This window comes from Equus quagga, chromosome 12 (assembly GCF_021613505.1).
Source record: "Equus quagga isolate Etosha38 chromosome 12, UCLA_HA_Equagga_1.0, whole genome shotgun sequence".
Classification (NCBI taxonomy): Eukaryota; Metazoa; Chordata; class Mammalia; order Perissodactyla; family Equidae; genus Equus; species Equus quagga.
Window position 1 is genome coordinate 60,479,058 of NC_060278.1, and position 13,331 is coordinate 60,492,388.

The following is a 13,331-nucleotide window of genomic DNA, read 5'->3' on the forward strand; positions in this document are numbered from 1 at the left end:
CTCCCAAAGGGCTGCGGAGAGGCAGAGCCAGGAGACCGTGCCGTGGCCCCAGGTGAGCCTCGAGGAGCCCTGGGAGGCAGGGGAGGGTGGGTTTCTGTGGCTGCCTGGGCACCCATCCTCTGTGGCACAGATCGGCCCCATCAGGTTCTCCAGCTTCGTGTCGGGGGGGCGGGGGGGAGAATGGGTGTGTCCGAGCCCAAGGGTTTCTGCGTGTGCTCAGAGCTGTGCTCTTTGCACGACTTCATCCACCTGTCTGCCCACTGAGCTGTTTGCAGCGAGAACCCTGGGCCGAGGGCTGCCCGCCCCCCCAACACATCCCAGGTGCTGGTGCCCCCAGGGGCTGTAGGCCCAGCAGCCTGGGGCCAGACCCCACCCAGGGAGCAGCTGGCCCTGCACTTTGCACCCAGTTTCTGGTATTTATGGCAGACAATACACCGGGAGCAGAGGGCAGAGCGGGGGCTCTCAGGCAGGCGGAAGGGATCTTCTCAGACAGCTTGGCCTCGCCCAGGACCAGTGCCAGGCAAAAAGCCAAAGGGCCCCAGGCCTGGGACCAGCCACCTCCTCTGGGTTAGCTCTGGAGTCGCCATGACACTGCCCTGAAAGCCAGGCCCCGCTCTGACCCAGAGCTCTGGTCTCTGCTCCGTAGGAGCCGCTGTCGTCAGTGTGTGTGGGGGGCAGTGGGTGCAGAGGGAGGCTGCCCCATTCCACCCCAGCAGCTTGCACCCCTCACTGGACTTTGGTCCAGGTATCAGTGGGATGGAGAAAGGACCCGACCTAGAGGACAGACCACTGGCTGCCCCACCTCGGGGAAAGGATCCGTCCTGGAGGAGATCACCAGTCCAAGATTGTGAGGGGAAACCAAGTGGGAAGAGGGTGGATGAAGGTAGACTGAGCAGGGTCTGGGACAGATGATCCCCAGGACAGGTAAGCCAGCCCCAAGACAGGTGAGCCCCGGGACAGGTGAGCCAGCCCCAGGACAGGTGAGCCCCGGGACAGGTGAGCCAGCCCCAGGACAGGTGAGCCCCCAGACAAGTGAGCCCCAGGACAGGTGAGCCCCCAGACAGGTGAGCCCAGGGGCCAGAGATGAGGAAGGGAGCCACCTGGTGGCCGGGCTCAAAACTGCATCGTGTCCCTCCTGGCTGGACCAGGGCCCACGCTGAGCCAGTAGGACCAGGTGAGGTGTTGAGAGAGCCCTGACCTCAGCCCAGAGCAGCTGGAGCATCCAGTGGGCACCAGGCAGAGGCAGTCCAGGTTTGTGAAGGAAGGGGACCGTGAAATCAGGCAGGGCACGGGGCTCGGAACCAAGAGGCCCCTCTTGGCTGGCATTGGGATGGGGCTGAGCTGTTTCAGGGGTCGGGGCTTGAGTCCTGGGTGGAGGGGGTTACTGTGTGATGTCACTGGGCAGAGGGTCCCAGGGGGACCTTAGCAGCAGCTGCCAAATCCTCAGCCCTCCATTCCGACCCAAGGCACCTGACTGGAGCCCAGCACAGCCCTGTGTTCCCAGCCTCCCTGCCTCCCTTTTCCTCCCAGAGCTCACGGCCAGAGCTACAGAAACGACCAGGACACTGGGTTTTTAATGGGGGGCCGTGATGCCTGCGGACACTCTACATGGCACAGCAGCGGTGGAGGGAGGCAGCCCGGGGCTGGAGAGAAGGGGCTGCGCACCTCCTCCTTGTCGGTGTGGCCTCACCTGGGCTGTGGGGTGAGGGCTTCAGACACGGCTGTCTCTCCTCGCGAGTGTCTGTTTAATCCCGGTTCCAGAGGAGGGCAGTCAGGCTGGAGGGGAGAGGGGGCAGCAGGGCGGGATGCAGAGAGGCGGGTGAGTCGGGTTGGAGGAAGGAGCGTGCAGCCGGAGCCCAGAGCACAGTGCAGCAAGCCCGCCTGTAGCGACAGAACAGAGGCCATCAGTTCCTGGAGACTTGTGTGCGGTTCATGACTCCAACTTAATGTGAAGCACATACAGTCCCCCGATTCTCACCCCAGCCGCCCTGGGCTGGTCCTTCGTCCCCAGGGGCTCCCAGGAAGCCTCAGCTTCTCGCCGGGGGCACCAGGCTCCCTCCCCTGCCCCAGCCCTCCCACTGCTCCTCCACCCTAGGCTCCTCCAGGGCTGGCTGATGCCCACTGCTGCGCCTTTCTGCTCCGTGAGCCTTCGGACAAGCCCTTCCTCTGCATCTGCTAACATCGGCCCATCACCTCCTGGGAGAGCTCCCTCCTGGGAGCCTTCTCTGACGGCTATCTGGTAGACCTCAGCCCCTGCACCTCCCCTCCGCACTCCCAGAAGGGTTCAAGGGGGCCTAACTTTGCCGCTTTCTCCAGCAGTTTCCTCGGAGAGCGGGTGGTCTTCACTTCTCTGAATGGACCCCACCCTGGGAGTAGGGACTGTGCATGCTGGATGGTTCCCAGGACATCTCCAGGAGGTATCTCAAAGAGCCTAGGCTTCCAGCATGTCAGAGCTGGGGGCCCTCAGGGTCATCTAATCTAGCAGTCCTCAGACTCGTGCATGGAGTCACCTGGAGGGCTGGCCCCAGCCCAGCGTTCCCAGTCCAGGTGGCCTGGGGTGGGGCCACATCACCCATACTGCGGGTCCCAGGACCACACTTGGAGAACCACCGACCTGATACAACCCCCAGCTTCACAGATGAGAGGGAGAAAAAGTGTCCCAGAGCAGAAGTGACGCGTGTGCACAGTCTCAGGGTGGAACCAGAACTGAGCCCACAAGGCCGACCCTGGTCGCTGCTCCTCTCCCTGCACCGCCCTGGGCCCGGCCCTCCCGCCCTGTTATCCTTGTCCTGCTGTCCTTCAGGCTCCTGCCGGCCCCGAGCAGAGGGAGCTGGTCTCTGGGTACCTCTACTGCGTGGTGGGAGACTTGGCGGCGTCAAACATCTTCTTCCGGCCTTCCATCCCAGACATGGCCTCCACGTTCTTCCTCCAGTCACCCACCTCCACGGGCCGCTCCTGTGGGCAGGCCCCACACACAGAGACTTAGCCCACCAGGTGCCACCGGGGCCCTCCAAGCACAAGAGAAACCGGGTGATCGGAAATCCCGCCCCCTCTGCCCGGACGGTGGGGCCCTGGGACGCCGTTGGACAGGTGCAAGCAGGTCAAGCTGAGGCTCCAGGGGAAGAAGGAAGCTGTGTCGGGTGGGAGCTCTGGGATGTTGTGGCGAGGGTTACGGGGCCAGCTCCCACCCCAATGGACCACGGCCCAACCTGGCCTCCAGGTCCCACGCTGCCCTCCTGGTGTGGTGCTCAGCAGCTGAAGGCCACCTCTTCCAAGAAGCCTTCCTCCTTCTAACTTAGCTCATTTTCCCTGTCACCAGCATGCTGCCTGGCCCATCTCTCTTTACAAGGCTCCCTGGGCCAGAGACCCTGTCCTTCGTCCCTGTCCCTCATGGGGCTGTTGATTCTGGGCCTGTGTGCCCGGAGCCCAGCCAGCTTAGCGTGGTTCACTGCTGAGGGCTGACTGAACCAGCTCTCTGATTTCTGTGCTGTGTGTCCTACGACCACACTGACCTGCCGCCTTTCCCCACCAGGAACAGAGGGCATTGTCCACCCGTCACCCTAAATCTCTGGTTCTCTTCACGCTGGGCGCATGGTTTTTACTCTATTCCTCAGTCTGCCTTTGTGTCCCCGTTTCCTCCTCAGTCCGGGAGCAGCCTGAAGAGAAGGAAGCAAGTCTTCTTTCTCCCAAGACAGAATGATAAGACTGTAGCACTGCTCTCCCAGAGGGTTCTAGAATGTTCTAGCAGGCTGGCCGGCCTCCCCCAACAGGAGCTCCTGGGCCAGCCCGAGGCTACATGAACGGGTAACAGGTGAAGGCTGATGGGACGAGGGGCGGAAGGTTGTGAGCAGGGGGTCCCCACCTTCTCCGTGTCTTCCTTCTTCACCGACTTCAGGTTGGCCCGGAGGTCCATGGACACCTTGTGCTTGGAGCCCAGCAGGGCCCGGAGCATGGCGTCAGCCGAGACGCGGACCCGGCGCAGCGGCGGGCGCTTGAATTTCCCACGGAGGTCCAGCACCTTCAGCTTCAGGTCCTTAATCTGCAGGCGAGGAGGAGCGAGGGCTCGTGGAGAGGGAGCAGCCATGGGCCACCAACTTCTGGGGCTCCAGCCAGAGCTGCACCCCGAGACCTCCAGCCTTCAGGCCAGACCCTCCAGGACACTCAGACCCACCCATCAGTTTGCAAATAGCCACCGAACGTTTGTTGATAAATGACTGAGCGAGCAAGTGGACGGACAGAGCCCACTAGCCGTCTCTGTTGTGACAGCCCCACAGGGGGCAGCAGGAAGCCCTGTCTGGAGCGTGGGGCTGCTCCCCCTTCATCCCGCAGCCTCATTCCTGCTTCTAATGGGTCCTCCCCCAGCTCCCCAAGGGTGTGGCCTCAGGCCAGCAGGGTGGTCCTGGACCCCCAGGGGGAATTTCCAGGGGACGAGCTCTGGAGGGAATTCTGGGGAGACTATTGATGGCCATTCCTGATGAGAAGTGGGAAGGAGGCAAGTGACTTCTGGTCCCTCCCGGCCCTCCTCGTTTTTGCACAAGTGTCCAGAAGCAGCCGACCCCAGCAGCAGGAGCACTGCCCTTTTACTCTCTGCCACATCCCACTGGAGCAGAGTCTGGATGGAGCTGGTGCCTGCCACCCCACATCCAGGGAGCGCCGAGCACTGGAGTGGGGATCAGAGACCAGCGCCAGTCCCAGGACCAGTACTGTGTGACCGGGGCTGAGTGTCTCAGCCTCTCTGAACCTCAGTGTCTTCATGGGTAAGGTGCAGGTGATAGCACCTACTTCATCCACAGGTGTGTGGGGAGGATCAAAGACACGTGAGAGCCGTTCGCAAGGGGAAGGGGTTACTAGCAGGCTCAGGATTGTTTGCGTGGGTGGACACAGAGGGCGGCTTCTCTTACACTGCAGAGCCCGCCTGCCAGGTTGGGAGCAAGCTTCTGCCTTTCACCCACGTGATTATCCTCTCTCTGCCCGCTCCAGCCCTGTGGGGTCCATGTGGGCTGGAGTGGGGGGACCAGAGCTTCCTGCTAAGCGGCCACTTCCCGGACCCCGCAGAAGGAGGGGGCCCTGGCCCACAGCGTCCGCATCCACGCCCCGCCAGCCCAGCCTCCTCCGGGCTCACCTCCCTGGTGTTGTGGAGGCATTTGGCCTCGATGTCGTATCTCTCCTCATCCACCACCTCCACCTTGGCATGCAGCTCCCGGCACAGGTCCTGGGGGAGCAGGACGCGTCAGGCAGGGATGGAGAAGAGGGTGGGGAGCCCCCCAGCCTGCAGCCTCCCTTTTCTGCCCCCCGAGTCCAGAGCCCCTGGCCCTCTCCCCAGCCGTGCTCTGGGAAGAACAGACAGACCCCTTTGCTCTGAGCAGGAGCCCGTTGTTTTCTTTAAATAACATAAGTTAATTGCAGGCATTTTGAAAGTTATGTCTTAAGCAACAATAATAAAATCAGGGCCGTCCCGGTGGCGCAGCGGTTAAGTGCACATGTTCCGCTTTGGCGGCCCGGGGTTTGCCAGTTCGGATCCCGGGTGTGGACATGGCACTGCTTGGCAAGCCATGCTGTGGTAGGTGTCCCACATATAAAGTAGAGGAAGATGGGCACAGATGTTAGCTCAGGGCCAGTCTTCCTCAGCAAAAGGATTGGTGGCAGATGTTAGCTCAGTGCTAATCTTCCTCAAAAAAAAAATAAATAAAATAAAATAGCGAGTGCTGCCACCACCTGGAGATAACCATCAGTGACATTCTGGTGTCCTTTCCTTTGGTCTCTTTTCTCTGCTGTTGCTGGTATTTAAAGTTACCAAAGTTGTAAAAACATTAAAGATCGGGCTGCAGGGGGAGGACGGCACGGATGAAGAAATGGGGCTTCGAAGGCCTGCCCACCTCCCTGCTCCACCCCAGCCCCGCCATCCGCACTGTGGCACTGATAAGAGTCGCACCCTTGGCTGTGCCCCACCCGGAGCAAGTCCCTCCCCTGCTGCGGCTCCCCTCTGGCACCTGTGCCATGGGCTCTGATGGCCCCGCCTCCCAGCAGGGGGAATCTGGACTCCTGCCACCCAGTCCCTGGGGACACCCACACGGGGCCCCCACCTGAGAGGCTCACCTGCAGGGCGCTGAGGGACAGGCCGCGGGTCTGCAGCGTGGGGATGCGCTCGGCCAGGTAGCGGGCCTTCTCGGCCTCGCGTTCCTCGTGCTCCTGCTCCCAGCACTCCTTGGCCTTGGCCAGCATCAGGCTCTGACAGGACAGGACCAGACAGAGCTGCTGAGCCGGTGGTCCAGAGCCCTCGAATGCCCCCCAGCCCTGAACCCTCGCACCAGGGAGGCTGTCTCTCTCTCTTTCCTTCTTCTGACTCGTTCCTCATCTGTTTTGGCCCACAGAGCCCCAAAGACAGAAACTCTTACAAAGATGAGGGGAGTCCCTCTGCTCCACCAGCGCTGCCTCCCTTCAGGACTCCACGGTGCCAGGTGTCACCCACTGACCACTGGGCTCCGGGCAGCAGCCAAGCTCCTCTGCCCAGTCAATATCTTTGCTCTGGCCTCCTTCCTTGTTGCCCTCCCACGACCTTCCACAGCTCTCGGAGTCTGCCCTGCGTCCCCTTTGCCTCCCACTGGGCATCCCACAGAGCCGGCACCCCCTCTCACCTTCAGCAGGAGTTTTCGGGAGGCAGTGATCTTTGGTTTCCTCTGAGGGCGAGAAGAGGGGGGAGATGAGTGAGGCAGAGGCCGCAGACCTTAAAATCTGGTCCTCACCGGGACGAGTGCCATGCAGTTCACCATCATTACCCAGAATCCCCACCTCAGGGCCCTTGAAAGCTCATCTCTGAGCTTTAAGCCCTCAGATTCAAGGAGCGCTGTCATCAGCTACCTTGACCTGGGGGCTGAGGCCCCGTTTCCCATTCTGGTTCTGCTACTGATGGAAGCCCGCAAGACCTGTGTGGGTCACACGGCCTCGATGGGACCTCCTTCCCCATCTGCAAATAGGATGGTAGATCCACCTTGCTTAGTTCACAGCTTTGCAGACTGATGACATTGTGGATGAGCAAATCCTTGGAAAAGCATGCAAGAGTGAGTGTTTCAGCCCTCTGGATGGTAGCATACCAATACCTTGGTCACCTGTCATGTCCTAAACAAGCTGTGAATTTCCTAAGAATGTCTCATTTTAGACATCAAAACTTTTTTTCATGTCAACACCATCCATATAAATCTTTCCCAGATGTGAAAGCACTGTTTTCTTATTAAAGATGCTAGACGTGCTGTTGCCAACTAGATATGTTGTAATCAGCCTTAGCCCCCTGGCGCTGTCCCCTGAGGGGCGGTGAAGGTCAGGAGGGCTATCTGACCCCTAACTAAGGAGACTGATGCCTTCCGGGCCCCGCTGTCTCCTCTTGGCCGTAGGGCGGGCGTCGCTCTCCTTGCGATAGACAAGCACCTGATTCTTTCTGTGCCAAGGCCGGGAGAGCACAGCTCCCGTCTGTCACTCGTGTGCGGAAAGTGAGGCCATCAGGCTTTGAGTGGGTGGCACTCGTGGGAGAAAATGAGTGAGCCTCGATGTTGGGAACGCACACTTCTCATCTGACCCTTCGGAGTGGTTCGTTTGCCTTTTCCTCCCCAAAAGCCGAGGTTTTTGCTACATTTCAGATTAGTGTGGTTGCAGGAGAAATGGCCTGTGCTACTGTCATTACCACCCATGGCCTGCACACTGCAATGTGCTGTGGCCCGTGTTTCACTGCAGTGTCCTCTCCCCACCACTCGGTGAGCTTGTGGGTCACCTGGTTTGACTGTCAATCAGTGGGGTCTCACTTTAACACAAGCCTCAGCAAAACTCAGAAACTCACACGGCTACTGAAGAATGGTCTATTTGATTCTCATTGAGAATCTCCATCAGTCTGCTCATTCCCATCTGTGCCCGCCCCGAGTCACAGCCCTGTCCCTGTGGGCCCCATCCCTGGGCTGTGCACAGGCTGCGTTCTCAGCAGCGGGAATACGTCTGGACTGTAGCAGGGTCAGGGTCATCTAAGCCCTCAGGGGAGCAGGAGACACCTCTTTGCTCCTCCCTCCGTGTTCAGTCATGGGGCAGGGGTGGAACAACCCAATGACGACGCCCCCTTACCCTTCACACACGGCTTTGCCCAGGATGGGCTCTGCAAGGGACAAGGTGGCCCCCAGGCTGATGAGCTCTCGGAGTGGGTGAGAGAGAACTTGCCCTGTGCTGAGTGAGGGCGCAGAGCAAGGAATGGGCACAGAGTGACACCCAGCTCGGCCGTGCTCCCAGCCCCTGTGTGGATCCCAGCTCCCCACTTCCAGTGACATAGTGCACTGGGCACCAACTCCCTGGACCCTGGACAGATCCATGTCCAGAATCTTCACCCAGCATTTCTATTCTCCTGGAAGTTTCCTCAGCAGCCCCCTCCCTGGGCCTTGACCCGAGCTCCCTCCTCTCCTCAAATGTCCACCCCACCTTGACCAGTCTGAAGGCTTAACCAGGACAGAACTGCCCTGAGTCCCACTTACCTCACTTCAGGTGTCCGTCACAGGAGGCACAGGGGGAGAGAGGAGAAGACAGAGTGAGGATGAACGATGCGTGTCATACGTGTAGCAGCAGAAGCACGGGACAGGTTGGGGACGGGGTGTGGGGCAGTGCACCAGAAAGAAATCGGGCATCGGGCAGGACCCAGTTCAAGGGTTCCAGCAGAACGGAATAAAACCCAGCGGCCCTTGAGCGAGTGGAGGTTCTCATGGGAGGTACCAGCCACTGTAAGTTGGGAGGAGCGATGGAAGGTCAGGGAAGCCTGGCACTAGGGTTCCAGCGATGTGAGAGCATCCATCCTGGGCTCATGGGTACATTCTGGAAGCTTTGATCATCTATTGGGCCTGTGTTAATGGTGCATGCGATGCATTCGATCAGTGCAGACAGACAAACTCTGCACCGGGCCGAGAGATCGTCCCCAGGCAACACGGGGCCTGAGTTCTGCTGGAGGCTGGGAGGACGCGTGGCCACCCTGGGCCTGGAGCTCAGCCTGTTCCATTTGGGGACCTGCCGTCCTGGGGAACTGCGTCAGGGGTGGGACGGACGGTGCCTCTAACATGGGGCTGAAATCTGCAGCCCAGGAGCTGGACGGGGGACTACTTACACTTCCGGCATGGTGGCGGCTGGCGGACAGCACCTGGGGGCACAAAGGAGTCGTTAAGGAGGCAAAGTTACAACTCCCACCGCCAGCCCTCTGCCGGGGCCTGGGGGCTGTGTGGGCCATCCAGCCCAGGAGAGAGTTGGACAGCAGGAAGAAGAGAGCAGACCCAGCGGATTCCAGCCGGTCAGGACGGGATAAACACTTGTCCGTTCATCCTTTTTTTTTTCCTCATTCACTTGTCCGTTTACTCATTCACTCACAAGAGAGAGAAATCTTATAAAAGCAAAGAAACAATATAAGAATGGAAAGTGGCTGGGCCGGACAGGTGTGAGGGCAAGGATGTCCAGACTGCAGCCCACAGGCCAGATCCGGCCCCTCGTCTTTCTGCTCAAAAGATTATAAAACGAAGAATATGGGACAGAACCTTATGTGGCCTGCAAAGCCAAAATATCTCCTCTCGGGTTCTTTCCGGGAAAAGTTTGCCCACCCCTGCAGGGAACAGAACGGCATCCGTGGAAAATACGTTTGGAAAGTGAGGGTGGAGCTCGCTCCCGGGGCCTTGAACAACAGGCTGAGTTTGGACCTGGTCCTGTGGACGATGGGTGGTCACTGAAGGTCTCAGAGAGGGGAAGGACTGGAAGGCTGATGGTGCAGAGTGAAGGTGGACCACAGGTAGCCGCCATGGGCACGACTCCAGGAGGCGCCCTTCACACTCTGTGCAGTGTAATGCTGCTCAGGGGGCCCCATTAAACACAAGGTGGCTGCAGCCCTGGGTAGCGCAGTGGGGGGCGCCTGCCTGGAGGGGTGGAGCCGGGAGGCCAGCAACGGTGAGTTCTGATCTTCCCTGACCCTCTCCAGGCCGGCTCTCCACTCTGCAAAATGAGGGCTTAGACACGTTGCTGTCCACCTAACACGTAAGTCTTGAACTTTTTATTCAAACCAAATTTCACTTGGAAGCAAAACAAATTCCATCTATAGGAGCATGCAGCACTGGTCGAAGGGGCTGAGGACGGGCAGTGGAGCTCAGTTTGACACCCCCCGACTGGGTGACCCTGGAGCCCCTTTAGCCCCGACAGTTGGGGGCCCAGGCAGAGGAGGGGGTCCTTGAGGCTGCAGAGGATGACCCACAGCCAGACCTGGCCCTCCATCTTGCCTGGGCCCAGACAAAGTGCATTCCATGGAGGCGGACGGGGATTGTGCAAAGGAGGAGAGGAAGGGGGGATCACAGGGGCTGGAGGAGGTGTCCAGGCACGACAGGAACCCCGGGCGGGTATGAAGGGAGGGATGGGGGAGACCAGAGAATATGGGGTGGGGGGCAAGGAATGCAGAGTCAGGGTTCAGGTTGGGTCCAAGAACCTGGTGTGGAGCGGAGGAGGGCAGAAAAGCTTGCAAAGTGGCCGCCAGGAATTTCACAGCAGAGCCACCTCTGGCCTCGGCCTTCATTCTCTCCTTTCCCCTTGTGCCCATGAAGCATCCCCCGCGACCCCCAGCCCACCAGCAGGCTTGGCGGCCTCTCCTGAGTCTCTCATCAGGGAGCCTGCTGGGCTTCCATCTCTGCCTCCGCCTCCAGGAGAGAGCGGGGCCGGGTGGAGGTGGGGAGAGGGAGTGTGACCCCAGAGTCTCAGCTGTCAGCCTGGGGCACAGAGGGAGGGGGAGGGGCCAATCCACGAATGCCCGAGATGCTTGGCTGAAATTAGATTTTATCGCCAGCTGTTTATGTTGAGGGCTCCGCTCCTCTGAAGATGCTGAGGACGTCCAGAAAAAACACTAGCTGGAGAAGAAGCACCTCCAGGTCCACCGGTCTATCCTCATTGCCCTCCCAGAATGCCAGTCCCCAGAGGGCCCCAGGTCTCAGCCCAGGTCTCCTCTCTGTTTCCCCAGATGCGTGTCCCCCTTGCTGGGCATTTGGCTGCATTCACACCCGCCTCAGAGTGCCCACCGGCACCAGTGTGGGGCCCTACCTGCTCGGGCCAGTCCAGGCGTCCTGCCAAGCTCCAGGGCCAGCCCCCAGCCCGCCCCACTGACAAATGCCAGGCCCAGGGGTCCCAGCCTGTGCGCTGACACCCACCAGACAGGACCCCTTGACAGGACCTGATAAGAAGTCAGGATGTAGATAGCAGCTGGAGAGCCAGCATTCCAGCTCCCCCACAAGCAGCCAGCAAGGGGAGAGTTAGAAACCCGCCTTCAGAGGGAGGAAGCAGAGTGTGGCAGTGGTGGCCTCGAGCTGGGCCTTCCCTTCCCCGAGGCCCGTGGGGCGGAACAGAGTATCAGATAGATTGGAGGATTCAGGCCATGTGTGAGCTTGCCTGTGTGTGTGTGTGTGTGTGCGAGTGATTGTGTGTGCAAGGAAAAGAACTGATCTCTTTGCACACCTGGTCACCAGGGACACGAATTTCTAGTCAGGCTCACATTCTTCTCCCTGGACCTTGGACCCCAGTTCAAGGGCATCTCGGTCCTCCTTGACTGACCACTGATGAGGGTCTTAGTCCCCAGCCTGTGGCCGCAGCCACCACACAGCCCTATCTTGAGCTCTGAGCAGGAGAGCCTCCTCTCAGAGCTGCTGGAGGACCGGTTCCCAAATCTGGCAGCAGGTGCAGCCTGCAGCCCCCACCTCATGTATAGACCCCAACACCCCACCCCCACCCCAGCCGCGGCTCGCCTTGGAGAAGCCGCCCTCGCTTGTGTGTTCGCAGACCCTCAGGCTCCGGCTCCCGGTGCTGGCACCCTCTGCCTCCCCCAGGGGCCCCGACCCACTCCGTCCACTCCTCAGAGCCAGGAGTCGGGGAGAGGGGTTGGCCCCTTGCCCAGCAGGGCTGGCAGTCTGCCTGCCCCTGCTCCCGTCCTACTGTTAGTAGGATGGGCAAAGGGAGCTGTGCATGTTCCTCGAAGACAAAGAACAAAGAGGCAAGAGGGTGCCTCGGTCGGCAGGGGCCCGGTGGAGCTTCTTGGTTCCCAGGGCCCTGCAGGCGGAGCCCCTTCCTTCTCTTCCTCTGCGGGCGTTGCCCACTTTCACTGCTCACCAGGCTCTTTCTAAGCTTTGAATGCAGCCCCGCAGCCCCACTCTCCCATCCCCAATGCCACCCCCTTCCCCCGGTACCCCCTCCCTCCTGGACCGGCTGGCTGGGCGGCCCCCCGTGAAGGTACAACCCTGGGGCTCCTCGGGGTGATGTGGTGGAAACTTCTGCTCGGGGCTCTCAGCCTCCAAATGGTCAGAGGGGGCTCCCGCTGCAGCAACAGGAGCAGCAGGAGAGCTGCCCTCCCACAGGGCCAAACGCCGTCGGAGCGTCTGAGGACCTTCCCACCAACAAACCCGATTATACAGCCCAGGAATGTTCTCTTCCCTCTCCAAGCCCTCGCCGCCTCCCGAGACCCAAGGCCCAGGGTCCCCGTCTGGACTCAGCCTGGACGGGCAGCGCCAGGAGCAGACACTTACCGCGGTCAGTGTCCCTGAGCTGGGCCGGCCGGTGGCTCGCGGTTGACTGTGGGCTGCGAGGGGCAGAGCAGAGGGGGGACTATGAAAACCACGGCCAGCGGCAACTGGCCGGTAAAAATAGAACAGACAGCTGCCCCTCCCCCGGTCCGTCCCCCACCCCCGCCCACCACGCACAGAGCCGAACCACAGCAGGACACCACCCTAACCCCATGGGCTTGAAGATGCATGTGTAAGCTGCTCAGGAATACACACAAACCCTGTGCACAGAGGCCACCAACTGAGTACAACCAGTACCCACCTAGGGAGATGCTGGCTGAAGAAAGGGAGACGATGAGCAGCCAGACCAGATGGGCACTGAGCAGCCCCGGGGCCGAGCAGGGGCATGAGGGAGAGCAAGGGGCCCAGGGGGCCAGCAGGGGCTGGGGAAGGGAACCCCACATCTTTACAAGGGAATGCGGACATCAGGCCTCAAGCCCACGCTCCAAAAGCCTAAGAGGACCAGAGACGCCTGCACTTGCATGTGATGTGAACAGAGCTGCTGGCAGACTCCAGGGAGCATCCTGGAGCTGAGCTGAGGAGCAGCAGTGGGGCCCACCTCAGGGAGGTCTGAGGGTCTCCAGGCGGGTGTCCAGGGAGCTAGGTTCCCCAGCTTCCAAATGGCCCCCTACGTGCCACGCCTGTCCCCCCTGGGGAGACTAACTCACCTCCTCCCTGAGCTCTGTCCCTTGTCTCAGCCAGCAGAATCCGGGGGGCTGGGCCGTGCCGGCTGCACCTGTC

The 13,331-nt window shown here is 60.5% G+C and overlaps 1 protein-coding gene across 1 annotated transcript; it reads right to left on the reverse strand.

Moving 5' to 3' along the window:
* Window positions 1-1,556: 1,556 nt before the first annotated feature.
* Window positions 1,557-12,613, reverse strand: TNNI1 (troponin I1, slow skeletal type). Its single transcript, XM_046678156.1, has 9 exons — window positions 12,555-12,613; window positions 9,125-9,157; window positions 8,505-8,508; window positions 6,636-6,677; window positions 6,097-6,228; window positions 5,123-5,212; window positions 3,863-4,039; window positions 2,846-2,955; window positions 1,557-1,881 (listed from the first exon to the last, which is right to left on the reverse strand). Exons 2-8 carry the CDS (start codon window positions 9,133-9,135, stop codon window positions 2,848-2,850), a joined length of 564 nt encoding a protein of 187 aa, XP_046534112.1. The 5' UTR covers window positions 9,136-9,157; window positions 12,555-12,613; the 3' UTR covers window positions 1,557-1,881; window positions 2,846-2,847.
* Window positions 12,614-13,331: the final 718 nt, after the last annotated feature.

Excerpts from the sequence above, each read along its gene's own strand:
- TNNI1 (XM_046678156.1), bottom strand. Across the intron at positions 4,040-5,122 it reads GCCTCCACAACACCAGGGAG|ATTAAGGACCTGAAGCTGAA; the intron begins GTGAGCCCGGAG and ends CCTCGCCTGCAG. Across the intron at positions 2,956-3,862 it reads AGAAGGAAGACACGGAGAAG|GAGCGGCCCGTGGAGGTGGG; the intron begins GTGGGGACCCCC and ends GCCTGCCCACAG.